Below are 27,666 nucleotides of genomic sequence, written 5' to 3' on the forward strand. Positions count from 1 at the left end.
TGTTAAATCATCATGATGTGGAATGAGTCCTTTTACATTCACATCACAAATCAATTTGTAAATATGGTTACATGCTGACATTTGTAATAATTTTTTAAATTTTTTTTTTAATATACAGGTATGAGCTGTAATTCCTATCCACCATCTTTTGCACATTACAATAACAGAAATTCTTCTACGGAATAGGAGAAGTTGTCAAATAGAAACTTTTTCAGTTTGTTTTCAAATTTTACTTTGCTGTCTGTCAGGCATTTTATATCACCGGGTAAGTGATAAAGATTTTAGTTGCAGCACTATGCATCCTTTTTTATGCGAAATGCAATCTTAATGTGGAATACTGAATGTCACTCTTCCTTCTTGTACAGTAACTATGTACATCATTGTTCCTTTTGAACTGTAGTCGGTTACTTACAACAAACTTCATGTGGCAATAAATGTACTGTAAAGTAGTAGTCAGAATGCCCATCTTCTTAAACACATGTTTACAAGATAATCACAGGTGAGAACCACATAATATTCTTACAGCAGTTTTTGAACAATGAAGACATTCCTTCTTAAAGATGAGTTACCCCAGAACATTATTCCATATGACATTATTGAATGAAAATGTGCAAAATATGTCAGTCGTATCTGGTGACATGGGTTCTGCCCAACACCAAATTTTAACAAATAACAATGAAAAAAAAAAAAAAAAAAAAAAGACAAAATGAAGCATAGTTGGCATGCCAGTACAATACTGCTTAATACAATTACAAAAGAGCAGCGATCTTGGCTGTGGTGATTGTGACTGTCTTGTGTATTTGGTGCAAAGTGTTAGAATTTTAATAAAGCAAAGCGACAAAATTTTAGAATGGCATCACATATAGCTAGATCACTGACAGACCTAAGACCAGATGTGTCTTATGGCAGTGGAGAAGGTCCCAGGAGAGAGCAGACAGTGTGAGTAAGGCTGACCATACGCAAAAACCCAAAGCCACAAATTGTTATTAAGTACCAATGTCATTTAGCCTCTAAAGTGTGTGACTGCCCTGGCTGGACATCGTGAGGCAGCCTCTGCATCACATGTCCCCCATGAGAGTGATACACTGTTCCAGAAAGTTGCTCTGTATACTCAGCAACCCACAAGATGCATTCTTCCTGTACAAGAGCTCCCATGGCTCAATGAATTTGGTGCTTTGCCTGCATTAAATTTCACACGAGTCATAGTTTAGCTTGGAGATCAGTTGTCTCCATATTTTCACTTCGTGCATTTCTGGGAGACCTCAAACCCTAGAAAACTCATGGAAAAGATTTAGCTTTGCCAGAATTGTTTTCTGGAGGAGCACAAAGATAGGATGGCATACACAACCAACTGTGACTGGAAAGTTTCTCAAGCACTGTGACTTAATGACATAACATCCAACAACAATGTATGTTTTTTCTTCTTGTTGTATATTAAGCTGCATTCAATGTGATTATAATGCCCTACTGCCTAGTGCGCAAGTAACAGCAGCATGAGAATATCAATCTTAAAGAGAAGTCAGCTCGCATGGGGCCACACAAAACAGAAGATTGTAGTTCTAACTCTGTCACGAAAGATCACTGCTGACCTGCAACAGATTCTTGTTAATGGTATGCATTATCAGATCTGTGCTGAATGGCCTAAGTCACAGTACAAGGATATGTTGTGAATCTTGTATTGTTATACAAGGGCATTTCACTCTCATTATTGCCACTCTGTAGGGCATTGGTGGATGAACACCATGCATGCTAAGTGCTTCCACACCCCATGGTTCTTCTTATGGTATTTCTTGGTACTAAATTACAATATTAGATAGTCAGTGGGCATTTTAGTGTGTACATTATTACCAAAACCCACATTGTTTTGTGGCTCTCTAAGATCCCTCAACTCAAGACACGACTGGGGAAAAAGAGGAACAAGGAAAGAAAACATATTATGCTAGTTTGTCTCTGCAAAATACATTATTTTTAATATTTGGAGGCAATGTTTACCCAGTAGTTTACCTACATATATTGTACATACTCAAAAATATAACATTTGTAATATTTTAGTCTGTTACTGTGACTTCAGTATTTTCATCTAACATAATTCTCATATTACATTAAATCCAGTGATCTCATGAGGAAATCAATAGTAAGCACTCTAAAAGACTGAAGAAAAATATTAGATGTTACTTCTTACTTTTAGGATGAACGACACACAACTTGAGGAATGAAAGTAATGTTATAGATGTTTATATATCTTGGTTCATATCATGTTTGCTTAAGTCTCATATATTTACTCATATGTAAAAAGGGACAGTTGTTAGAGATAGCCAGAATATCTAAATACATCTTAAACAAAATACTGGACATCTTTGCCAGTATTCAAGTCCAGTTAGGATGATAATACTGTGCTGAATTACCCCAAACTGATTAGCAACTGCATGACCTCTTCGGGATTCACACTTGTCCATAGAGAAAAACTGTCAATTTAGAGATCACTTGCCAAAAAGGCAGACATGCTGAGTTGTCAATAGGCACTCACGAAAGGATGAAAACTTGCTAGTTTTGAAAGTTATCCTTTGGTAAGCTAAAGTAAAACACAGGCTTACATATGCAACAAAGAAAAAACTGAAATCTCAAATCCTCAATCATTTAATTCCCCATGAATGAAACAGGACAGAGTCCAACAGTGATACTTCCAACCACAACATCTGTCTGCCACAATATTTGAGGCTTTACACACAAATCCAGGTTTGTTTTGGTTTATCTGCTGTCACTGAACCTATTTATGATGTTCTTCCACCCAGCATATTCAGTTGTTAATGGGACACACAATTAGAGATTACATCCAGAAGGACTACATGTAGTATGGATTAATATTTTCTTCTCTATTATTTGCAAGGCATGTTTCAGTCAAGTTACTTTGCGATAGTCCATAATCAAGAAATAACCATTCCTGGCTGTAGTTTATAGTGAAAGCCTCTCAATACTTGAAAGTACTTCCAGCCTTCAAATAACACTGATGCACTCCAGTGGCAATTGCTACCTCACACCATTCCTGCTGTGTGTCACCATTCCTTAACCAGTGTGTCACACACCATCAAATCAGGAAAATAATGTTGCTGATATTCTGCAGCAACTGTATGCTTATTGTATTACATGATAATGACTCCTTGTACTCCAGTTCATGTCACATCACTTTCACCTCTCTACCCAAGTGAAATGGCATTTTCTCTCTTTCTGTATAGTAATAGTCAATCCTTTCAACTTCAAAATATTGCAAGCACAACACTGTTCCCAAGAGCTATCTGTACATTTCAACTTATGTCCTAGCTGTTTTGGTTAGACTTCCTATAGGAGAAATAAGCAAATAAATTAAGATTTGAACTGTATTACAAATTTGTGGCTATCATCATTTTAAGAACTGGAAGATCTGTGTATGCATGTGGAATGTTTGAAGACATGTAAACTTATGAGTCACAAATACTGATATGCTGCAAGGTAGGAGGACTGCTACATTTGCCTTCATTATAAATATGTTTGCAGACTGAAGGGAGGGAGAAAGGGAGGCAAGGGAGATTTTCTTATCGAAGTGAACTATTTTTGCTCAATTCATAGATGATATCATCATCTTTAAACTAATCTCTAACAATGGAAACACCAGGTTTGAATATTAACAGTATAAGGAAAAGACAAATCAGTGGCACAGCCATTGGTGCCTTCATGGCATCCTCCCATGGACCACCTATAGGAGACTTTCATAGCTTCCCAAACCAACAAACCACTTACCTGGTTCAGGCTCATTGATGTCTCATGATCTGGGCTCAGGGCCAAGACACCCAATCCTCTCATTTCTTCACAATCTCAATATGTTCTCTCCAACCCACTTCACCTGGTTCCTGAACCCAGAGTCCCACCTTCCTAGTCATTGACCTCCTCCCCTCTGATGGTTTCATCCACATCCCCATCAACATTAAACCCACCAACCACCAACAGTTTGGCAACTGTCATCCCTTTCACACCAAATAATCCCTCCTATACAGCCTTGCTAACCAGGGACAGCATATCTGCAGTGATAAGAACTCCCTTGCCCTGTATGCTGAGAGTCTCACCAAGGCCTCCACAGATGGGGCATCCCCAAGACCTAGTCTGCAAACAGATCCAGTGTCATTTCCCCCCCCCCCCCCCCCCCCCCCCCCCACACACCCTCAATCCTGCCACCACCTTCAAGAACCAGCTACAAAGTAGTGCCCCCTTTGTCACCCAATATTGCCCCACACTGGAACAACAAAAGCACATCCTTCATCAGAGCTTTGATTAACTATCATTCTGCCCTGAAATGAGGGACATCCTACCCAAGATCCTCCCCACCTCTGCTAAAGTGGTGTTCCATCACACACTCAACCTTCATAGTGTCCTAGTCCATCCCATCCTAATGCCACTCCTGATCCCAACTCACTGCCATGGGTATCTTATTCTTCTGAAACACCATGGTACAAGACCTGCCTAATCATCCCCCCCCCCCCCCCAACCATCCAGAACTTCCTATAACAGTCTTGTCACTGGCTTATCCTATCCCATCAGAAGCTGGGCTACCTGTGGAAGCAGCAGTGTCATATACCACCTCTGCAGCAATCAGTGCATGGCTTTTTATATCGGTATGAGTACCATACAGGTGTACACCAGGATGAAGAGCCAAGAGCAAAGTAGACTCCCTGCAGCTGAACATAAAATGCTTGATTTTTGTGACAGCTTCACTACATGAGCCATCTGGATCCTCTTCTCCACCACCAGCTTTTCCAAACTGAGCAGATGGGAGTTATCCTTACAACAAATTCTCCAGTCCCCCCAAAATTATTCCAGCCATAACCTACAGTAACCTACTATCCCCATACCCTCCATCCAACAGTTTCCACATCCTCTGACCTTTCACCTCCTCCCTATTTCATCCCATCACCCTCTTTGTGTGCCACATGCTGCCAACACACCTGCCCATCTTTTCCCTTCCCCACTCTTCTCTGTTTTTGCTCCTCATTCCACCTCCCCCCTCCCTGCTCCACAGCCTCCCGACACTGCACCTGTAGACAGTATATGCCCTGCATGTTCGCAGACAATACTCTTTTCTTCCTCCACCTGCACCCTGCTATCCCTTCCCTTCCCTGCCACCTCCAGATCACTGTTCTGTTCCGCTTGCAGCTGCATTCCAGCCCATACTGCTGGAGATGGTGGTCATGCATTCACAAGGTGTGCTTGCTTGTGTATGCAACTCAATGTGTCGTCTTTGTGCTGATCAGCAACCTGTCTTTTCCTCATATTGTCAAAGCAACCTCTATCAGATGAACTGCATGTATATTGACTATTCAGTATGCCTCGTGTGTAGTACTTGCTAGGTGCTTTGAATTTCTTTAATTTCATCTGCCACTATAAAATGTGGAATTTTAATCTTCACCTTTAATAATAAGAAAAGGGGGGAATTTTCATGTAAAAATTTAGATCAATAGTGGAGTCTTGACAGATACATAGACAACACAATTGTTTCTTTTCAAATGTTTACAATATTTTTCCCCATACAGGTATTTTCGACAAAATAAAATTTGCAGTGTAATATTGTTTATTAACTGAATGGTACATTAGTAAGGATTTCAATTCATAGCAAGATTATCAAAATGGAATACTATATTTCCTCCAGAAATTTCTGCAGCGAGACAGGGACGGTAATTTGAATGTCTTACAATATCTACAACTGTAATGACAGTTTATTAATACCATTCTGTGAAAAGTAATGTTTTATATTGTTGGATACTTACCAATTTTTTTAAAAAATTGTGCTTCTGCTCAGTTCATGTCCATTTGTACATTAAATTAACTTTTTTGAGAGATTTGAGCTCTGTAATACATACAAGGTGTGATCAAAAAGTAACAAATTTTTGTTTTTATTAAATAATCTCTATCTAGTCATCAAATTCATCTTTGTCCCTTTAAAAGTAATCACTCCTCAGATATACTACACTTATACAAGTGCTTTTTCCAATCTTGGAAGCAGTTCTTGAACACTTTACATATTGGTGTTTGGCTCCTCCAGCAATTCTGTATTTACATCATCAATGGAGGTAAAATGACATTCATAGTTCTCTTCAGCTTTTAGAATAGAAAGAATTTGCACGGGGCCACATCCAGCAAATACAGCAGCTGAGGCAATAACACAGTTGTGCTTTTGCGAAAAAATCACAAACAAGCATTGAGGTGCAAGTGGAAACGTCATGATCCAGTTTCTATGAGTGGTTGGGCCACGATTTTTGTAGTTTTCTTTGGACTGCTTCACACAAACAGCGTATAACTTCCAGGTAGTATTCCTCATTGACTGTATGACCATAATGCAGGAACTCTGTAATTGGAGCAAACACTGAGAAGAACCTTCACTTGTGATTGAATTTGTCAATTTTTTTTTCTTTCTCCTCGTCTCTTCGGGCATTTCTACTGGGCAACTAGGCCTTTGTTTCAATGTCATACCCATATTCCCACATTTCATCACTTGTTACAACCTTCTTTTGAATATTTGGATCATTGTCATACCACTCAAACTCTTGACTTGCTCATAGTAGATTTGACAAAAGACACAGTCACCATTTCAAATGTGGTGCTACATTTAATTCCACCTTTCAAGCAAAATTTAATGCAAATTCTTTGATACACGTTTCACGAAAGTAAAAATTCACTGAGCACTTGAAAACACACAACCTTTTTGACTGTCAACAATAAACTAAATATTCAAAATAGCCAAAAATGCAAACACACATTAGGAATGTGTGTGTCAACAAGATAAAGAACAAATTTGTAAATTGGATACCTAAAGCCTGCAAAATTAAAAAAAAAAAAAGTCCTGTCACTTTTTGATCGACTTTTACACTAATAGAAGCATAATTAACTTTCTGCAAATCATCATCAGTGATTGTAGGTTATTGCATGCATTCTGTCTTAACCAGTTCATGGTCCAATTTCCTTGCTGATACCACTCAATGTTGTAACACTACATCCTCATGAATAACCATTCCCCATGTTTTCAGGCTTCACTTGTGATGTGTATGTCCTGTAGTTGTGCCTTGTGGTCACATGGGAGCTGCCCGAAGCGGCACCACATTTGAGCTGCAAGGAACCTCGGCCAGAAATGCGAATCAGTCTGTGGAAAGCTATTGGGGAAGGACAATGTGGGAAGAGCAGGGATGGGTGTGAGCAGTACGTGCAATGATACAAATTCAAGTGGCCAGCTATGGGTCAGCCTGGTGCACCTCATGGAAATTTTATCAAAGCATTGATATCAGTTCCAATTCACGATGGGCGGATGGTGATTACCATCTTGGCTCTAGGGGAGGCCATGCTGACAATACCCAAGTGGCTAATGACCAGTGGCATGTGCTCCTGAGCAGTGGGGCTCAAGAAGTGTGTTGTGCCAGTGGTGGTTTATGAAAACATCAGATGTGTGGTTGCTTGCATTCTGATTGTGACTCACTTTCAAGCTGTGCTGGCAGTTTTGAGGGTCCAGAATTTTCCAATTTTTTGGAAGGCCTAAGTGTGTCTGGTTGTAATACATTCACTTGTCGAGGATTTGTGTGTTTGGAAGGGTGTGCTCTTATATTATTGTTAAGCTGTGTTTAAATGGGTGATCATTTTTTATCTGGTTGCACTAGCATTTAATTTTGCTGGACATCTGTATCTCATCTATATTCCATAATTGTTTAGACCCGTTTGTGTGTTTTTTAAATTGTCTGTTTTGTATTGCCTTTTGTCAATTGGCACAATTAATATTAGCTTCAGGTGTTTTTTGTGTCGGTCCTTATCATATTTTACTTATGAATATTATCCTGAACTTGTGCCCAGCTATCCTATTCCATTATTGTCCCTTCTAGCTTATTTAGTTAATTAGACATAGCCCTGCTGTTATACTTTGTGCTCCTGTGTCCTCATCACATTAAGTTTATTTTGAGGACCAGGGATTTTCTGTAAGAGATTAACCCTGCAGTGTGTAATTTCCATCACAGTGGACAGCTGTTAATGGTCACTTCTTTGTCATTTTTTAATAAATCCCAAGCCTGTAAATGCATGCAAGGCACAGCACTAGTAGGGAATGCGCACTGCAGTGGACTGCATGCATTTGTTGGATTCTAGCACAAATAATATTTCCTTCTTTTTTATTATGCTTATGCTCTACAGTTTGCAGGATTCCATTATTAATAACTGTTTTTAACTTGGTAAGTATTTACACCACTACAACACCCAGCTATTAGTCATTCCCAGTGTTTCCTGGGCCACACACTTTATTTGATTTTCAGCAAGAAACTAAATTCACACTGAAATAAATGGCTCCAATGCTGTCAAACGACACTTTAACAAGGACCTTTTATTACTGGGTGGTGACTAGTTTTGGACTTAGTGTCTGTTCTCAAACCATCCAGCTTCGTAAGTAATTGAAATACAGACCAGTAAGCATATTTGGAACAGCAACTGCAGACAATCTGCTGTGACAGACACTGTAACTTGCCTACTGTATGTTAAACTATTTGTGTTGCCATTTGGGTTGTCTGCTGTGACTATTCCATACTTGACTGTACTTAATTTCTTACAAAGACAGATGGTTTGAGAATGGACATGACATCAAACGAGTCACCACCAGTAAATGAAGGACACTTCTCAATACAACTTATGATGAAATTCCAACCATTTTTATCAATAAAGAAAAAGTTGTGGTCCTATTTCAGCTTCAGCATGTTGGAGGTCCATAAATATAAATCCACATCCTTTGTAACTTCAAAGTTACAAATCAATGAGTTTACTGGACAATGGAACAGTGTATAACATAACAACATTGGATATACGATGTGGCTGTAAACTGGTAGTGATCTTAGGTTACAGGTTCACAGGAAAACAGGTAAGATCTCAATGCAGTTAAAATGTCTTGCCATTTCTTTTAATTAGGTGTCATACCTGGAAAACAAAGCTTTGAAGAAGCCATTTGATGTAAATATGAAACAGCTGTACCATGCAAGTTAAGATAAACAAAAAGATTTAAGTCATAAAAGTGTGATTAATGAGAAAAGGTATTGTAACTGATACTTAAGGAAGACAAAGTTAGCAAGAAACCACATATTAGTAGAGATCAATCAAAGATGATAAAAATAAATCTCAAATTTTAGAAAAGCATAAATTATTCATGGAACCCCACCTCACATGCAATACACAGGGAATAGATGGGAAAAACCCGAATCAATAAGAAATATAAAGAGAGAGAATTTTTAAAAGGAATGCAGAACATAGAATTTCAGATGTTTTATGTAGACCCCCATGAAAAGTGGTGATATTTTATACTAGTCATTTGAAGGGACCTTTCACTGTATAGCAGAGGTTTCGAAAAATCTATAACAAAACTAGGCCATTTTTACACCAAATACACGAAATGCATTCACAGTTGTGAATATGGACAACCATCAGCTGTACAACAGAATAACAACAATGAAAATTTGTGCCAGACTGGGACTCAAACTTTAATTTCCCTCTTTTATAACAAGCAATCCCCTTACCATTTGGCTATTTGAGCACAACTCGCAGCTACACCCAAACTTCCAAATGTCATCAACTACGTGTATACGATCTATACTCTTACATCCATTATGTATAGTCCTGTACAGGGAGAAATTTTACTTGAAAGTTGCTCACTCTGTGTTGGCGGGTATCCATCGATGCCAGGTGAGCAGTAAGGTGTGCAGGAGAGCTTATTTGGAGTTTTGAAGATAAGCAGAGAAGCACAGGCAGAATGAAGCTACAAGTTTGGACACAAGACTTGCAGTAGGGGTGGGGGTGTGGGGTGGGGGGGTGCCACAGGAGAGAACAGTGTTGCAACAGGAAGAGCATCCAGCCACCTCTTAAAACCGTGCCAACTCCTAATAGCTATGGGATGACAGCACAAGAAAGAGGACAAGTACAAGTAAAAGTAGAAGTAGCAGCAGAAGCAAAAGTAGAAGCAGCAGCAGAAGCAAAAGTAGAAGTAGCAGCAGAAGCAAAAGTAGCAGCAGCAGCAGCAGAAGAAGCAAAAGCAGCAGCAGCAGCAGAAGCAAAAGTAGCAGCAGCAGCAGAAGCAAAAGTAGCAGCAGCAGCAGAAGCAAAAGTAGCAGCAGCAGCAGAAGCAAAAGTAGCAGCAGCAGCAGAAGCAAAAGTAGCAGCAGCAGCAGCAGCAGAAGCAAAAGTAGCAGCAGCAGCAGAAGCAAAAGTAGCAGCAGCAGCAGCAGCAGCAGAAGCAAAAGTAGCAGCAGCAGCAGAAGCAAAAGTAGCAGCAGCAGCAGCAGCAGCAGCAGAAGCAAAAGCAAAAGTAAAAGTAAAAGCAGAAGCAAAAGCAAAAGCAAAAGCAAAAGCAAATGTAAAAGTAAAAGCAGAAGCGAAAGTAGAAGTAGAAGAGAAAGTAGAAGCAGAAGCAAAAGTAAAAGCAAAAGTAAAAGCAAAAGTAAAAGCAGAAGTAAGAGAAGCGGAAGCAGAAGCAAGAGAAGCAGAAGCAGAAGCAAGAGAAGCAGAAGCAGAAGCAAGAGAAGCAGAAGCAGAAGCAAGAGAAGCAGAAGCAGAAGCAAGAGAAGCAGAAGCAGAAGCAAGAGAAGCAGAAGCAGAAGCAAGAGAAGCAGAAGCAGAAGCAAGAGAAGCAGAAGCAGAAGCAAGAGAAGCAGAAGCAGAAGCAAGAGAAGCAGAAGCAGAAGCAAGAGAAGCAGAAGGAGAAGCAAGAGAAGCAGAAGGAGAAGCAAGAGAAGCAGAAGGAGAAGCAAGAGAAGCAGAAGGAGAAGCAAGAGAAGCAGAAGGAGAAGCAAGAGAAGCAGAAGGAGAAGCAAGAGAAGCAGAAGGAGAAGCAAGAGAAGCAGAAGGAGAAGCAAGAGAAGCAGAAGGAGAAGCAAGAGAAGCAGAAGGAGAAGCAAGAGAAGCAGAAGGAGAAGCAAGAGAAGCAGAAGGAGAAGCAAGAGAAGCAGAAGGAGAAGTAAGAGAAGCAGAAGGAGAAGTAAGAGAAGCAGAAGGAGAAGTAAGAGAAGCAGAAGGAGAAGTAAGAGAAGCAGAAGGAGAAGTAAGAGAAGCAGAAGGAGAAGTAAGAGAAGCAGAAGGAGAAGTAAGAGAAGCAGAAGGAGAAGTAAGAGAAGCAGAAGGAGAAGTAAGAGAAGCAGAAGGAGAAGTAAGAGAAGCAGAAGCAGAAGTAAGAGAAGCAGAAGCAGAAGTAAGAGAAGCAGAAGCAGAAGTAAGAGAAGCAGAAGCAGAAGCAGAAGTAAGAGAAGCAGAAGCAGAAGTAAAAGAAGCAGAAGCAGAAGCAGAAGTAAAAGAAGCAGAAGCAGAAGTAAAAGAAGCAGAAGCAGAAGTAAAAGAAGCAGAAGCAGAAGTAAAAGAAGCAGAAGCAGAAGTAAAAGAAGCAGAAGCAGAAGTAAAAGAAGCAGAAGCAGAAGTAAAAGAAGCAGAAGCAGAAGAAGCAGAAGCAGAAGTAAAAGAAGCAGAAGCAGAATTAAAATAAGCAGAAGCAGAATTAAAATAAGCAGAAGCAGAAGTAGCAGAAGCAGAAGTAAAAGAAGACGAAGCAGAAGCAAATGTAGAAGAAGAAATAGAAGAAGGTGTTTCCTTTTCTGTTACATTGACCTTTCATGCCATTTCCTTTTAGCAAGAAACAACAAGTAAAGCAAAATGATAAACTGATGACATACTGGTAAGAAACTAACGATTCAGCTGATTAGACTGAAAATTCACTTGAGGTTTGAATGTTTTCCCTTTCATTGCACGACTAGTTTCGGAGTCCTGAAGCTCTATTCCTAGTTCGCACACAATGGTTTGTGTCACTGACAGGTAAATATCAGAAGCAGTTTTAACCTCAAAAATTATGTATGGCATTTGAGAAGTGATAATATAGTAAATAACGTTAATAAAATTTGCTTACATTCAAAAAGAAAGATGGTACAAAGTACAAGGTTCGATATAGTTTTTGAATGAGCCATATGCCAAATGACACTCAGTGGCCCCACAAAGTAACTAATATTAGAGACTTGTATGAAGTCTGTATTTTTGTCTTATTTGATGAAGCAGTAAAAAAAAGGGAGACTTTTCAAATCTAATACTTTCACTAACAGAATGTGACAGTAGCAACATCTGCAAAAGAAACAGTTAGTTGAAAAGATAACCAGACATAAAAGAGAATGCATCAAATACTCTAATTTCTTGTTTTACTTATTACTCTCCAACATCTTGTCTCTCTATGAATCACAGTATTTCTAATCTACTTTTCCTTTCTAACATACGGCCTGCTTTTGTAGATTTAAAAGTTCGATTTCAATGGCTGTTTTATTCCATTAAATTATTCTATAGATATGAAAGTAACAAATATTCTGCCTCCTAACACTAACAAAGACTTTTGTACATAATAACACAATGTTTTTAAGAAGAAGTCTTCAGAAGTAAGTGAAAGGGAAAAGGAAACTCTTGAAATGTTGGAGAGTAGTCCCTCCTCATATATATTTCTAAGCCATACATTTTACAGAAAACAGTTTGTTCATATAATTAGAATGATATGCAATTAAACAGCATATATCTGACAGCATTCCAGCTCATTTATTTACAAAGTTTGAGTTGCAATGGTGCTACATATGCTCCAGCTTCATTTTGTATTTATAATAATTTACATTTTGAATATGTATAGATGAAATTTCATTCACTGACCTGGAACTTTTTTCTGACTTATGAAGCAGCCTTATAATTATTAAAAAAATGTTTTGTTAATGCCTGAAATTGCACATGGACTAACTTCCAGGTAATTACAATGTTAATGAAATGATATTTTACTTAGCAGTATGCTACAGCAAAGTGAATATGATGCAGGTATGTAAAATTTTATTATCGTTAACCAACAACCATAACTGAATTTTTAACTGGTTTTTAGATTTAAACAAATCTGATTACAAACTGGTAGCTAGAATCTGTGTGACAGTAACTTATTATTGTGAACGTAACTGACATTTTAATTTATCGTAAGAACTTATACTGCATCATAAATTAGTTTGATAAATTAAGTGTGTCAAAGAAGTGAAGTGTCTGTTACTCCTTCAAAATTCAAAGTCCACAGAAATTTGTTATGTCTGTCCATCTGTCTTTCTTTTTTTCAGAGAAGTGGCCAGATGTGGGGGGAGGGGAGTGGGGGTGGGGGAGGGGGAAGGAGGAGCATTGAGAGAAATACATTTGCATCACTTCTGTCGTCGTCCTTCCCCCCGACATCTCATTTGCATTTTAGTATGATGCAGTGATACGACAATGCACTTTCACTTTTTTCAATACCTAGAAACTTTTTTGTATTCAGATTTCAGTTTGGAAGAAAATGTTAAATTCATTCAGATAAAGCAAGACAACATGGGCAATTCCTGAAAAATATACTGTTCCAGTTACACTAAAAGGAAATAAAATTAATATTAAAATATAGCCTACAAAACAACTCTTGTAAAAATGTATTATATCCCTGCACTTATCCAGAAGACAATGTCCTATAATACATTTAGCATCTCCTTACAAATTTATGAAGTGTAAATTTCAGCAGGAAACCTAGCTAAATCAAATATACTGAAATGAATGTTCACAACAAACAGTAATGGAAATTATTATTATAACATGTGACAGTTTATATTATGCTTCTCATTGGAATCTAATGAGAAAGTATGGTCATAAAACAGACTAATTCAAAACAAAAATTATTACTGCATACCACCTGTTACTTTTTAAGGGATCTGTAATACCTGTTCACTCTGTTTAAAACTGGAAGACTGCTTTGATTTCACTGTGATGTTACACTTTGTTAAGAATTTCCACTGGGCATGTTCAAAGTTTTTCCCCCCTCTACTGCTGTCTGCTGCAATTTTTATAGTTCTCTATTTGCTAAAAAAGGGAGCCTGGTAAGTGGTATGTATATCGTGTGTAAACATTAACTGAATAATGCACAACTGGGAGAAGAGCAGTTTCACATTTATAGCAATTGCCTCCTTTTATTAATAGTTCATTGATTGTTGACTGTTTCAAATCATTCACCATTCATGTGATCCCTGCCTGCAGAGAGAGAGAGAGAGAGAGAGAGAGAGAGAGAGAGAGAGAGAGAGGAGAGCTGGAATCTACAATAGCATAGGGTCATGTTAACAATTTTACTTTTAAGGCTCATAAATATGAATTTATTTCAATGACATGAGAAGAATTGTTTTTCTTACATAATATTGTAGTATGTTTCTATTTTATTTCCTCTAAGAAATAATTTGCCACAAATCAGAAGACCAATTTACAAGATATAAATATTTTTGGGCCAATAATTTTGTGTTTACTTTTCTGCTCTGACTACAAGGGAAGTTCAGCACATCATCCTGTGTACCGAATGAGTAGTGAGGAAAGTTATATGAGAATGTTTAGCTTTCTACAACTCATTCACACAGAAGCTGGATTTCTCACTCTTCCAGCCTCCTGCACTTAACCTCTTGACGAATTCTCAAACATGTCATACAACTTCAGTATCAACTTTTTACAGATGTCAAATGCTTACTATCAACACCTTTAAAAAAATAGTTCTGATATTATTCCAATTAAAATTAAAATTTATTGACAAAATATCCCTGTTACTTATGAAACAATTATTTTATCTGGAACACGTGTAAATATGTAAGCTCCTCATTTTCAGAAGAAAACCTTTCCTGTTTCTTAATTGTTTATTGTAAGTAAACTTCATAATTTTGATACCACACGCTTTTCATCTGATTAACAATAGAGTTTCACACATAAAATTCTTAGAAAAAATTTCTAACTGTTCTATCTCCCTAACCACTATTAATCACAGATATTTACCATCACATAAAAATAAAATATCACAAAAATCACAAGAATATGCAGGCCTCTAATTTTTTTTATAATTATTAGATGACAAATTTTGAACATTTTAACAACAAAAACAATGAACTGGTCCCAATGGGATACTCAATTGAATAGGAATATAGATGGACAACACACACAAGAAAGAAAATCTGTAGAACAAGCAACAGAAATGATATGTACCATTCAATCACTCCGACTAGTTTTTGAAATTCAACTACATACATTCTACCACAAATATTTGCACATGCTTTGTTACATACTGCCTGCATTGCAATTACATCAACATTACCTAACAATTATATTCTCAGCAGTTTCACAGACCAATCTTCTTTAGGTTATGGAAGGTAGCAATTACGCTCTAACAAGAAAATCATATTAATATCAATAGTTTTTCATATTTTGTGCAGAACTGATTTGGAATGTGTAAACTGCCAGAACCAACATACAATTGTAAGGCACATATATTCACACTGACAATAAACAGTTGCAGATTAAACAGCACTTCCACAGTACACTAACTGAAAATATTAGCAAAACCTCTATACTACACAATCATACTCTTAAGCTGACACAGTGGAGATTCTCATCTCAGTTCCTGAACAGTTCTCAAGAACTTTGACTAAACTCTAATGTCTTCAAACTTGCTCTTACAGGCCAGCTGCAAAAGAGCAATCCTTCATGTAGGAGTTACATACACAAAAGCAATAATATTACTTCCTGTTTCTGTATCTGTGCTACTCACTGGTAGATGCTAATATTACTACACATAATCAATTGAAAAACTATAACAGTTTTTTTGGTACACAGAAAATTTGGCGACAAATTCAGCACCACTATGCGACACATTACAACTGACCACAACCTGTCTCAACAACACCAGTCCAGAGGTTTATCACTGATGAGACTATAGCACCATGCAGTATAAATGTGGCAGTTAATAATTAATGTTTTACTAACAACTGCGAGGTATGGCAGTCTCATGAATTCAATAGCTTATCCATTAAACATTCATCTGACAGAATATGAAGCACTATTTTTTGTGGTGAACATCCTCGGCACACTATTGCACTGCAATAGACACAAAGTAGAAAGCTATAGAGTTATTTCATTTAAACTCAAAATCCGCACAACCCAATAGCTTAACAGATTCTATTACTGTAACATAAATAACCTGATGACTTCTTCTTAGTTTGATTTAAAAAGCTGGATATTTTAAATCCACCGTAAAAGTCAAATTTGGGGCAATATTGTTCATTAATAACATTCCCCATAGACTATATGAAATTTCAGAATGTTGTACAAGCTTACAAATTCAAACAAACATGAACAAGACATGAAGGGATAAAGATTGTGATTACACATAGTAGCATTATATTTTTCAAAAGTTTCAGGCGAGTACATGAACTAACTTTATAGATGGAAATTATTCAAGGGAAGGGGACAAACCTTCCCATAAAACCAGTAGTTTTCCATCAAATCCACTCAATGAAAGAAGCACCCATTAGATTCAGTGATACACATGTTGACTGTACCATGAAATATTATGTGATGTTTTATAATGTGATGAGATTACACAAGAATACTTCCAGTCAGTTGTGCAGGTATCAGAAAAGTGCTGACTCATTCACGTGATGACTGATGGGCATACAGCCAAGTATCCAGTTTCAGCCATGCCAAAGCCCCACAAAGTTGGCGGCCCATCAGCTGGGTGCAGTAGGCGATGGCAGGCGGACAAGCAGCTGTGTGTGTGAGCGATACAATAGTGTCCGCTCACATTCATAGTGCAGGCTGTTGAGCCCATCAGTGCGAAAACGACGGCGACCCGTGTTGAGGAACTCGTAGCGCTTAGGATTAGCACGCTGTTTTCGATGTGTGAGCATCTTGTAGCGTGCTATGTTGGCTGGGTACCGTGAGATGTGGTACCCATGGAAACGAATGCGATTTGACATATCGTCATCTTCACCACCCCAGCCCCAGAACATGTTGCTGAAGCCATTCACTTTCTGGAACTGCTCCCGTGTCATGGCACTTACTCCTCCAAAAATGTCAGCATATGGCAGTCTGCAAAATAGTAACTGTCTCAAGATCACAGTCTCATTAGCATGTAAACTGTAGCAAAGTATAAAGGAAAAGCGAGCCCCTGAGAATGGCTCTGAAGGTCAAAATAAAGGGAAGCGCTATTGGTGTGCAGTTTTCACAGAACGAATTCGTGGTCAGGGGCTTGTATTGTTAGCCAGTCAACAGACTGCATAAAAAAATACATTTTCTAAGTATTTGTACAAACATACATGTTTTTAATGGAATAATGCCTATCAACATTATTACACTAAAAGTAGGATAAATTAGAATGTCAGTGGTATTTGTTGCAGGATTCCAGTGAGAGTCATTTATGAGATATCATATCTCGAAAAATTCACACACTAACACTTGTACAACACCTGTGGTAGCACACACTAAAAAACAACACAAGAGCATACACTAGCTATGTGGATTCTGACCAGTAATGAGACAATCGACCATCACTGATTCTGTTCAAAATGACCACCGGCAGCAGCAGTACAGTCAGGTATGGAATGACTGCTGCACACGTACTAGCATTTCAGTGGAGATGTCCGAGCAGGCTGCAGTAATATGTTACAATGCTTATCATTGGATGTAGTTGGTATGTATTTGTGAACAAATTCTTTCAGCTTTCCCCACAGAAAAAATGTCTACAGGCATCAAATCTGAAGAAAGGGCCAGCCAGTCTGAAGGCGAACCTCTTCTAGCATCTGTAGAAGATGATCTGTTAGGAGACAGTGATACTTGGGCACATTCAGTGTTCCACATATGAAAAACAGCCCATGAGCTGATGGTTCGCTAACACACACCACACCTTTACATTCCATGTACACTGACATTCCACTTGACGGCGCCAAGTGGGGTTGTACACAGTCGATGTTTCAGAGGTTTACTTGGCCATGATTGATAAATGCAGCTTCATCACTGAACAAGATACATGACACACCTGGAGTATCATGTGTTAATGTCCAAGTACAGAAGTTAATACGATTCTCATAATTATTTCCATGCAGCTCTTGATGGAGAGAGATGTGATAAGGATGGAACCTACGTCACTGGAGAATATGTAAACTATTTGTCCGACTACTGCCACTTTGTCGTGTGACTGTACAGGATCTAACATGTGAATCAACTGCAACAGCAGCAAGAACATTAATTTGCCCCTCTTCAGTCATCATTTGTTTCTTCTATTGTGTTGTCTGTGTGTTCCACTATCACTTTCACATAACTGGTTAAAAAGATTGAGAAATAATTGACAAGACTGTTGATGTTTACTGGGATTTCTTGCCACATGCACTGTACAAGAAAGAACAGCATTCAGGGTGTATACATGGGCAAGGAAAAAAAATTGCCATATTTTTCCCCAGATTTCCCAGTTAAAAATACACTTTTTCTGTGTTAAGCGACAGTATACTTTTCCTCAACATTGTAAAACTTATCAATCCTTTGAATGGTTATGGTTTTATACACCAGTGTAGAATTTCCTGCCATTTTAGAACGTGAAACTCAGGGGGAAAAGACCACATTTTGGAAAGATCTTCGACATGCAGCAACACGTATGCTGCATATTTTCGCATTACGAAGGTATAAATTCGAATTCCACCAAACACCGCATGTTACTTTCTGAAGCATTGAAATCAAGATTGCGATGCACTTTTGTAAGCTAGTCATAGCTCATGTCACGTGATCTCGCCAGCCAATGAAAGCATGGACACGTGAGGTAGTTAGCCAATAGCAAGATCACTGACAAGGGGCACGAACACACCAATAAATGTCAATGGTTTAAATTAACATACACAGTGTAGATACAAGAAAAGCAAAGCTTTCACATAAAATATTGTGTCTCTAAGATTAAAAAGCTGCAAGAGGAACTAAGCTTCCACATATAATATTGATCTTTTTTTGCTCGTGTTACACTTTAAGATACATTACACAAATGTGCCCAAAATTTTTTTCAATAATGACGTAAATATGGGATGACCTGGGTTCGAAATTGTTCTAAATGGTCGTCCTCAAAGAGTTTATTTTTAAATGAGAGTTAAATGCTCTGCGATTTAAGAAATTCATCATACATACTTGCACATGGTTCATCTTGAGTAAAAGGACATTTACTTTGAAAGTAACACTTTTCCAACCACCATTCGCAATATTTTTCTGCAACCTGTTAGAAATAGGTTTGTTTCAGCAGTCGCCAGAGAGCACCAATAACGCATCACTGCGCTTGCGCAGCTACAATGACGCAGGAAGCCCAGATGCTCGTACATGTAAAACATTGAAAGATCTTACATTATGTCATAAAAGGAAACAAGACTTCAAAAGCATTGTAATTTCACGAACCACACTACAATGCATAATTTGGCTTAAAGTGCATAACCGTATGTCCAGATTCAGATGTAAATTTTCTTGGAGAACCAATACTGTATTATCTCATGTTTGGCTCTTTATTATGGCATAATGCCAAACGTGCTAGTAGATGGAAAATGTGCACCTGAAATGCAGCAAACAGTTGAAACTAGCCAATAGTGTGAAATTAAACACTTCGTTTCAAATAAATTGACTGCCTTAGTGGAAAAGATTAATAAAAGTCAAATCTATTTAGCAAACTGACAAAAATAACTTCTTTGTACTGTAAGGCGATTAATGCTTGACTGTCAGAAAGGTGGAAATAAAATCTGAAACTAATAACATATTTCAGCATCCCATAATCATGCAAATGCATTTTAATTCATTTTATAGCTCCCGCTCAAAGAAACCCGTTTTGTTTTCATTTGACAGGAGAGCATTACATGAAGAGGAAACAGCAAAATCTCTGAAGGTATACACAGGTCACATGAAGACTGCTCACCTCCCCACTACAGCTCAGAATATCTACAATATTTCCGAACCAAGGCACTACTAGAAAGCGGTCAGCTTTTTCTGCACTGATAAATCCCATTGTCCACTCACAGCCTACTGCTTGGACAGTCATGCACTAACTGACTAGCAAGTCGCAATGCACTCAAGGAACACATAAGCACACTGTAAGGAAACATTACAACATCATACCTAGTCCTATGCATGTAGAATGGCACAAACTCTGCACAATCTTTACAATAATTTGTTACATCATCAGCAAGTTTAATATTCTTACATACAAGACCGCCTTTGACCCACACACGTGCTCCAACTTGTTCATTGATCTTATGATGTTCCTGGTCCTTAATACCAATGGCTTTGTAGATGTAAAGTAGGATTTACCCAAATCTCTGGTATATACCTCCCTGATCTGAAAGGTACGATAGGCAATGACATGCCTACTATTAAAGGTCTCAAGTCTTGGAACTGTTTTAACTTTATCACCAATATACCGCACTGCCGCAATAGTTAACCAACCATTACCACAAAGCGCAGCACCAACTTTGGTAACAGTGAAATTCAGTACACACCCACAAAATATAGAGGAGCCCTGCAATATAACTTTGGCTCCAACACCATCATCTGTAGTAATCTCCACATAATTGATAGCCTTGTAAACGATCATGCAGGAACGTCTTCTTAACTTCCTGTAATGGGGCATCTTTTGTGTGAGCGATCCAATGCTGCTGTTGCATGAGCGGCTACATGAAGACTAACACCTTCTTACCAAATTCATTACTTATATAAGCAAAAATATTGCATCCTTGAGCCCCTAGTTCTCGATGTACGCTTATTGGTCAGTGGCCACTATACAAACAAACACAGGATTTTGACGTGCACCGGACTTAGAAAATTTTGCACTTTGAGGTGATGTCATACACTAACCGCCAACCATGCATCGAGAACCAGGAGCTCAAGGAGGCAACATTTTTGTTTATAATAAGTAATGAATTTGGTAAGAAGGTATCAGTCTTCATGCAGCCACTCATGCAACAGCATTGGACCGCTCACACAAAAGATGCCCCGTTAAAGGAGGTTTAGAAGACTTTCCCACATGACCATTTACACGACTATTGATGATGTGGATAGTACTACAGTTGGCGGTGTTGGACCACAAGTTACATTGCAGGGCCCCTCTATATTTGGTGTTCTGAATTTACAGTGTACAAGTGAACTACATTAGCTGCATTTTTGCATGGACATGGTGTAAATCCTTGGAGTGTCTGGTATAATATATATAATTTGAACAATACCACAACATGTGATCTCTCTCAAACGACACACTAGAGTCCTGCAACAAACACCACCAATTTCTGTTGGCTAGCAATAAAAGCCCTGGACTACCAGTCCATTCTGTGAAAACTGCACATCAGTAGTATTTTCCATTTCTGCAATACTTGCAGTGCAAACTTTACACGAGTAAGACACACACACACACACACACACACACACACACACACACACACACACACACACACACAAATGCAATCTCAGTAAAAGAAGAGAAAATACATTAATTATTATAAACTCAATATATTTCTCCGTGTACTAAGGTCACTTTCTGCATATTACTGTTAATTCTCCTTGTACCTTTTAGAAGCAAATTGCAAAATATTAACTGGAATGAGGCAGATGAAGCAATGGATGTAAACTCAAAACACTGCATTTTTTAGGAAGCCTCTCTCTGCCTTGAACAGCTGTTTCACAATGAAAACTGAAATAAGGCACCAGTATTGTCTCGTGCATCTTGTCACTGGCACAAGTCTCAGTTAACGTTTCCCATTTTCTGACAACAGGGATGAAAGCTCCCAACCCTGAACTGCAGGAAGATTGTTATTCTGTTAAGATATGTTTCTAGTACACAACACCTATTAGAAAATTTAGAAGTAAGAAAAGCAGCAGCAGTACCTTATCAGGAGTAGTAGTAGTAGTAGTAGTAGAAGAACGGGCAGTCAAATGAAAGCGAGACAGATGGGAAAAGTAAGTAAACTGTTTATTATTTCAAAAGTAATCAACCTAACTGTTAATACATTTTTTCCACCGTGAGACAAGCTGGTCAATGCCTTCATGGAAAAATATTTGCAGTTGCCTATGGACTTATGATGGTACCCTGACTTGCACCTCTTCGTCTGAAGCAAATCGATGGTCACAAAAGTCTTTCTTCAGAGCTCTAAAAATAAAAAAAATAAACAATGTGTAATGGCTTCCCCATGAAACTTCTGCAGTGTTCTTTGAACAACCTTGGCAACATGTGGGCAGCAAACTTCTACACATCCTCAACAAAGCCCAAACTGTCCCCCATGCATAATTTTGGAGCCCTAAAGAACTCATTTGTGGCTATTGATTTGCTTTGGGCGAAGATGTGCATGCCTGGGTACAAGGTCACGGATATATAGGCAACCACAAACATTTTTCAATGAAGACACCGATCATCTTGTCCCACAGTGCAATAAATATATTACCACTTATGAACATTAGTTTTGAAATAATGAACAGTTTACTTACTTTTTTCCATCTGTCATTTTCTTTTTCTGTTTGGGGTTTAAGGGCGCTCAACTACTGACGTCATTAGCGCCTAGTCACAATTGTTAGAGCACATAGAATCTAGTAAAACTCAAGGGGGGGGGGGGGGGGGGGACACCAAAAAGTTCTTACAAAGATGCAAAGGAAATAAGTGAAGGAGTTAGATGTCTTTGGACAAGCCAGTCAAAGTAATGAAACGAAGAACACGAGCAGCTGCTCGAGCGTCATCAGCTAAAATATCCTGTGAAGTAGATGGCAGAGACAGGACAACACGAGATTGACTAAAATGGGGACACGACAATAAAACATGGCACACTGTTAATGCATGACCACAAAGGCACTGCGGGGCTGGGTCACCGGAGAGCAGGTAGCGGTGGCTAAACCGGCAATGCCCAATCCGCAACCTGGTCAGAAGGACCACATCTCGCCGAGATGGTCGGGAGGAGGTTGTCCAAGCAGTTGGGAACGGTTTTACTGCCCGGAGCTTGTTTCCTTGAAGTGATGACCAAGTATCCCACCACAAAGACACAAGCGTCCTACAAACAACCCCACTAATGTCAGATGACGGGACACAATGGTAGGCTGGCCGAGGCAGGAGGACTGGAGCCTTGGCTGCAGCATCAGCAGCCTCATTCCCAGGCACTCCTACATGGCCGGGAGCCCACAGAAAGCTCACAGGAGAGCCATCAGCAGCAGAAGAAGAAGAATGGAGGGACTGCTGGATCCGTTGCACCAAGGGATGGACCGGATATGGAGCTCCAAGGCTCTGAAGAGCACTGAGTGAATCAGAGCAGAGTACATACGATGAGTGGTGGTGGCGGCGGGCATACTGAACGGCCTGATGGAGAGCAAAAAGCTCGGCCGTAAAGCTGGAACACTGGTCGAGGAGCTGGTATTTAAAGGTGTCGGCCCTGACGACAAAGGCACAGCCGACACCATCGTCAGTTTTGGAGCCATCAGTGTAAATAAAGGTGTGACTGGCAAGTCGCGCACGAAGTTCAACAAACCATGAGCAATACACTGCAGCCGGAGTACCCTCCTTCGGGAGCGAGCTAAGGTCGAGATAAATATGAACCGCAGCCTGGAGCCACGGTGGTGTCGGGCTCTCACCCTCTCTGAAGGTGGTAGGGAGGGCAAAATCCAATTGTCGAAGCAGGCGACGAAAGCGGACTCCAGGGGGCAGCAGGGCAGACACATACAACCCATACTGACGATCGAGAGAATCGGCGAAGAAGGACTGATAAGAGGGGTGGTCGGGCATTGACAACAGCCGGCAGCCATACCGACAAAGCAGTACGTCGCACCGGTAGGTCAATGGTAATTCGGCAGCTTCAGCATAAAGACTCTCGACGGGACTAGTGTAGAATGCTCCGGTCGCAAGACGTAACCCCCAATGGTGGATGGAGTTGAGACGGCGTAAGAGGGATGGCCGAGCAGACGAGTAGATGAGGCTCCCATAATCCAGCTTTGATCGGACTATGGACCGATACAAGCGAAGCAGGACAGTGCGATCCGCTCCCCAAGATGAACCACTAAGAACTCTGAGGACATTAAGGGAACGTGTACAACGGGCAGCCAAATAAAGAGACGTGCGGAGACCAACAAAGTTTCCTGTCCAGTGTGAGCCCTAGAAACTTAGTTGTTTCCACGAATGGGAGAACAATGGGACCGAGATGTAAGGATGGTGGAAGGAACGCTTTATATCGCCAAAAGTTGATGCAAACCGTCTTCTCTTCAGAGAACCGGAAGCCATTTGCCACACTCCATGAGTATAGGCTGTCTAGACAATGCTGAAGGCAGCGCTCCAGGAGGCATGTTCTTTGGGCACTGCAGTAGATCGCGAAGTCATCGACAAAAAGAGAGCCTGAGACATTAGGTGGAATGCAATCCATAATTGGATTGATCACAATGGCAAAAAGGGCTACGCTCAAGACGTCAGACAATACGGAACCCACACGTACCCTAAACTTGCGATCTGTTAAAAAGGAATCGATAAAAATGGGCAGGCAACCGCGTAGACCCCACCTGTGCACAGTGCGGAGGATACCTCCTCTTCAACAGGTATCATAAGCCTTCTCCAAATCGAAGAACACTGCTACCGTTTGGCGCTTTCGCAAAAAGTTGTTCATGATGAATGTCGACAAGGTCACAAGGTGGTCAACAGCGGAGCGGCGGCGGCGACGAAAGCCGCATTGAACATTGCTAAGTAGCCATCGAGATTCAAGAATCCAAACTAACCGAGCGTTAACCATGCGCTCCATCACCTTACAGACACAGCTTGTAAGAGAAATGGGGCAGTAACTAGAAGGAAGGTGTCTATCCTTCCCGGGTTTGGGTATAGGAACAACGACGGCGTCACGCCAACGCATGGGGACTTGACCTTCGGTCCAGACGCGATTGTAGGTACGAAGAAGGAAGCTTTTGCCTGCCAGAGAAAGGTGGGCCAGCATCTGAACGTGAATGACATCTGGCCCCGGAGCAGAGGACCGGGACAGTGCAAGTGCACATTCGAGTTCCCGCATAGTAAAGGGGGCATTATAAGTTTCCAGATTCAGTGAGTGGAAGGAAGGTCGCCGAGCCTCTTCTGCCTCTTTCCTGGGAAGGAAGGCAGGGTGGTAATGGGCGGAGCTTGAAACCTCCGCGAAAAAGCGGCCGAAGGCGTTGGAGACATCCACAGGATCAACAAGGAACTCAGTACCTGAAGTCAGGCCAGGTACCGAGGAGTGGGCCTTAATGCCCGACAGCCGGCGCAGGTCACCCCAGACGACGGAAGAGGGAGTAAAACTGTTAAAGGAGCTGGTGAAAGAAGCCCAACAAGCTTTTTTGCTGTCTTTGATGACTCTACAGCATTGCGCTCAGTGTCGTTTGTATCCAATACAATTCGCCAACGTAGGATGGCGGCGAAAGGTGCGTAAAGCACGTCGTCGAGCACGGATAGCATCTCTACAAGACTCATTCCACCAGGGGACGGAAACGCGACGTGAAGAAGAGGTAGTACGAGGAATGGAACGTTCGGCAGCATTGATGATAACAGCCGTGAGGTATTCGACCTGACTGTCACAACTGAGAAAATCGTGGTCCGGAAAGGTCGCCAGGGAGGAGTAAAGTCTCCAGTCAGCTTTCGGTATGTTCCAGCTCAAAGGACATGGGGATGGGGTGTGGTGCAGGAGACGAACGACAAAGGGGAAGTGGTCGCTCGAATAGGTGTCAGAAAGGACATACCACCCGAACCGACGGGCAAGAGTGGTAGAACGGATCGAGAGGTCCAAGTGGGAGTAGGTATGAGTAGAGTCCGAGAGGAAAGTCGGGGCGCCAGTATTGAGGCAGACAAGATTGAGATGGTTGAAGACATCCGCCAAGAGGGAGCCTCTCTGACAGGATGCAGGAGAGCCCCAAAGGGGATGATGGGCATTGAAGTCGCCAAACAATAAGAACGGCGGGGGAAGCTGAACGATCAGGTGCATCATGTCAGCCCGACTAACAGCAGATGACAGTGGAGTGTAGATGGTACAAACTGAAAAAGTAAAAGCAGAAAGAGTAATACGGACAGCTATTGCTTGGAGTGGGGTGGTCAATGGGATGGGATGGTAATAGACATCGTCCCAAACGAGCAGGAGGAGCAGTTGTAATTCCTCCCGATTAGATCGAATACCTCTTACGTTCCAATGTAACAAAGCCATCGCTAGTCAGAAAAAAGGGGGAACGAAACGGGTGAAGAGCTGGTCACCTCGACGGCCGCTGAGGGCCAGGTTTCAAGGGAACAACGCTACAACCGGCGGGAGGCGGATCCTGTTCCATCGAGTCGTCGCCAGCTGCGGCCGCTTTCCCGGGTTGCGTAGGAGGGGCAGCATCATGCGCCGACGAGAGGCCAGCTGAGCGCCTGGCAGCAGAGCGTCCCGGCGAAACTGAGGACAGCCGGGAGCAGCGACTCACGGATGGAGCATCAGACGAAACGCGCTGGGGTGGAGAGGGGGATAAAGACTTCTTCTTGGAGGTCTTCTGGGAAGTCCGATGAGGCACGGGGATGGTGGGATGGACCCGAAGAAGGTCCTCACGTGCGGGGTCCGTTTTGGAACGCCGGACCTCGGAAGCCGGGGTCCGGAACGTTTCCCCGATGGATGGCTGAGAAGAGGATCGCTTCTCAGGCGGCGGAGGGGGAGGAGGAGGAAGGGTGGCCCCTGGGGCAGAGGGGGCAGGGGCTGCGAGGGAGGAGGATTTGGAAGGGAGGGATTTGGGAGGCGGAGGCATAGACCCCGGATGGGGTGAGGAGGTGGAGGGGGGACAGGATAGGAGTGAGGATACTGTGGAAGGAGCGGACACTACTGAGGCAAACGAAGTTGACAACGGCACGGGATGGAGGCGGTCATACTTTTCCTCGCCTCAGAATAACAGAGGCGATCCAAAGTTTTTAATTCTTGGATCTTCTTCTCCATCTGATACGCGGGGCAGTCTAAAGATCTAGGCGAGTGGATGCCAGGACAATTGACGCACCGAGGTGGTGGGGTGCATGTATGTTCCTCACGAAGAGGACGTCCACAATCGCCACAAAGGGGCTCAGCCTCACACCGTGACGACACTTGCCCAAAGCGCAAACACCGAAAGCAGCGCATAGGAGGCGGGACGTAAGGTCGCACGTTGCACCGGTAGCACATCACCTTTACCTTCTCCAGGAGAACGTCCCCCTCGAAGGCGAGGATAAAGGCCCCGGTGTCGATGCGACGGTCTTTGGGGCCACGCTGGACACGCCGGACGAAATGCACGCGTCGGCGCTACAGGTTGGCCCTGAGCTCCTCATCAGATTGCAGCGGGAGGTCCCGATGAAAAATAACCCCCTGCGTCCTATTCAGTGCCAGATGCGGGACAATGGACACTGGGATGTCCCCTAGGCGGTCGCACGCCTGGAGCGCCGCCGACTGAGTGGCGGAGGTAGTCTTTATAAGAACGGACCCCGAACGCATCTTGCCGAGAGCCTCGATTTCCCCAAAGATGTCCTCGATGTGCTGGACGAAGAACATGGGCTCGGAGGTGGCGAACGTCCCCCCATCGGTCCGAGAACAGACTAAATAGCGGGGGAAGTACTTCGCCCCAAGCCGGCGGGCCTGTCCTTCCTCCCAGGGAGTGGCCAAGGGGGAAGGGGCAGGAGAACCAGAACCAGAGACAGTACCTTTCTTTTTAAAAGACTCGGCCGCAGAGCGACCCGATACATGTTGACGTTTCATCTGCAAAACGTCCGCCCCGATACCACCCACTCCGACCAGGGGCTCTCCCCACGGGCGCCACCCAGCCTCAGCAAGGGCCACCTGGCAG

At 41.4% G+C, this 27,666-nt stretch overlaps 2 protein-coding genes across 2 annotated transcripts in view; one reads left to right on the forward strand and one right to left on the reverse strand.

Moving 5' to 3' along the window:
• Positions 1-9,931: 9,931 nt before the first annotated feature.
• Positions 9,932-12,123, forward strand: LOC124593979 (golgin subfamily A member 6-like protein 1). The gene is given in 4 exon segments (XM_047132331.1): positions 9,932-10,462; positions 10,509-10,990; positions 11,038-11,479; positions 12,025-12,123. Coding segments are annotated over 4 exon segments (1,554 nt in total).
• Positions 12,124-12,471: 348 nt separating this feature from the next.
• LOC124593980 (beta-1,4-N-acetylgalactosaminyltransferase bre-4-like) overlaps positions 12,472-27,666 on the reverse strand; it is a gene marked incomplete at its 5' end in the record, with an annotated part of 94,127 nt that continues 78,932 nt past the window's right edge. Inside the window, one exon of the mRNA XM_047132332.1 lies at positions 12,472-16,941. Coding sequence (XP_046988288.1) covers positions 16,581-16,941 — 361 coding nt within the window. The remainder of the gene's footprint in view (positions 16,942-27,666) is intronic.

Source organism: Schistocerca americana, chromosome 2 (genome assembly GCF_021461395.2).
Source record: "Schistocerca americana isolate TAMUIC-IGC-003095 chromosome 2, iqSchAmer2.1, whole genome shotgun sequence".
NCBI lineage: Eukaryota > Metazoa > Arthropoda > Insecta > Orthoptera > Acrididae > Schistocerca > Schistocerca americana.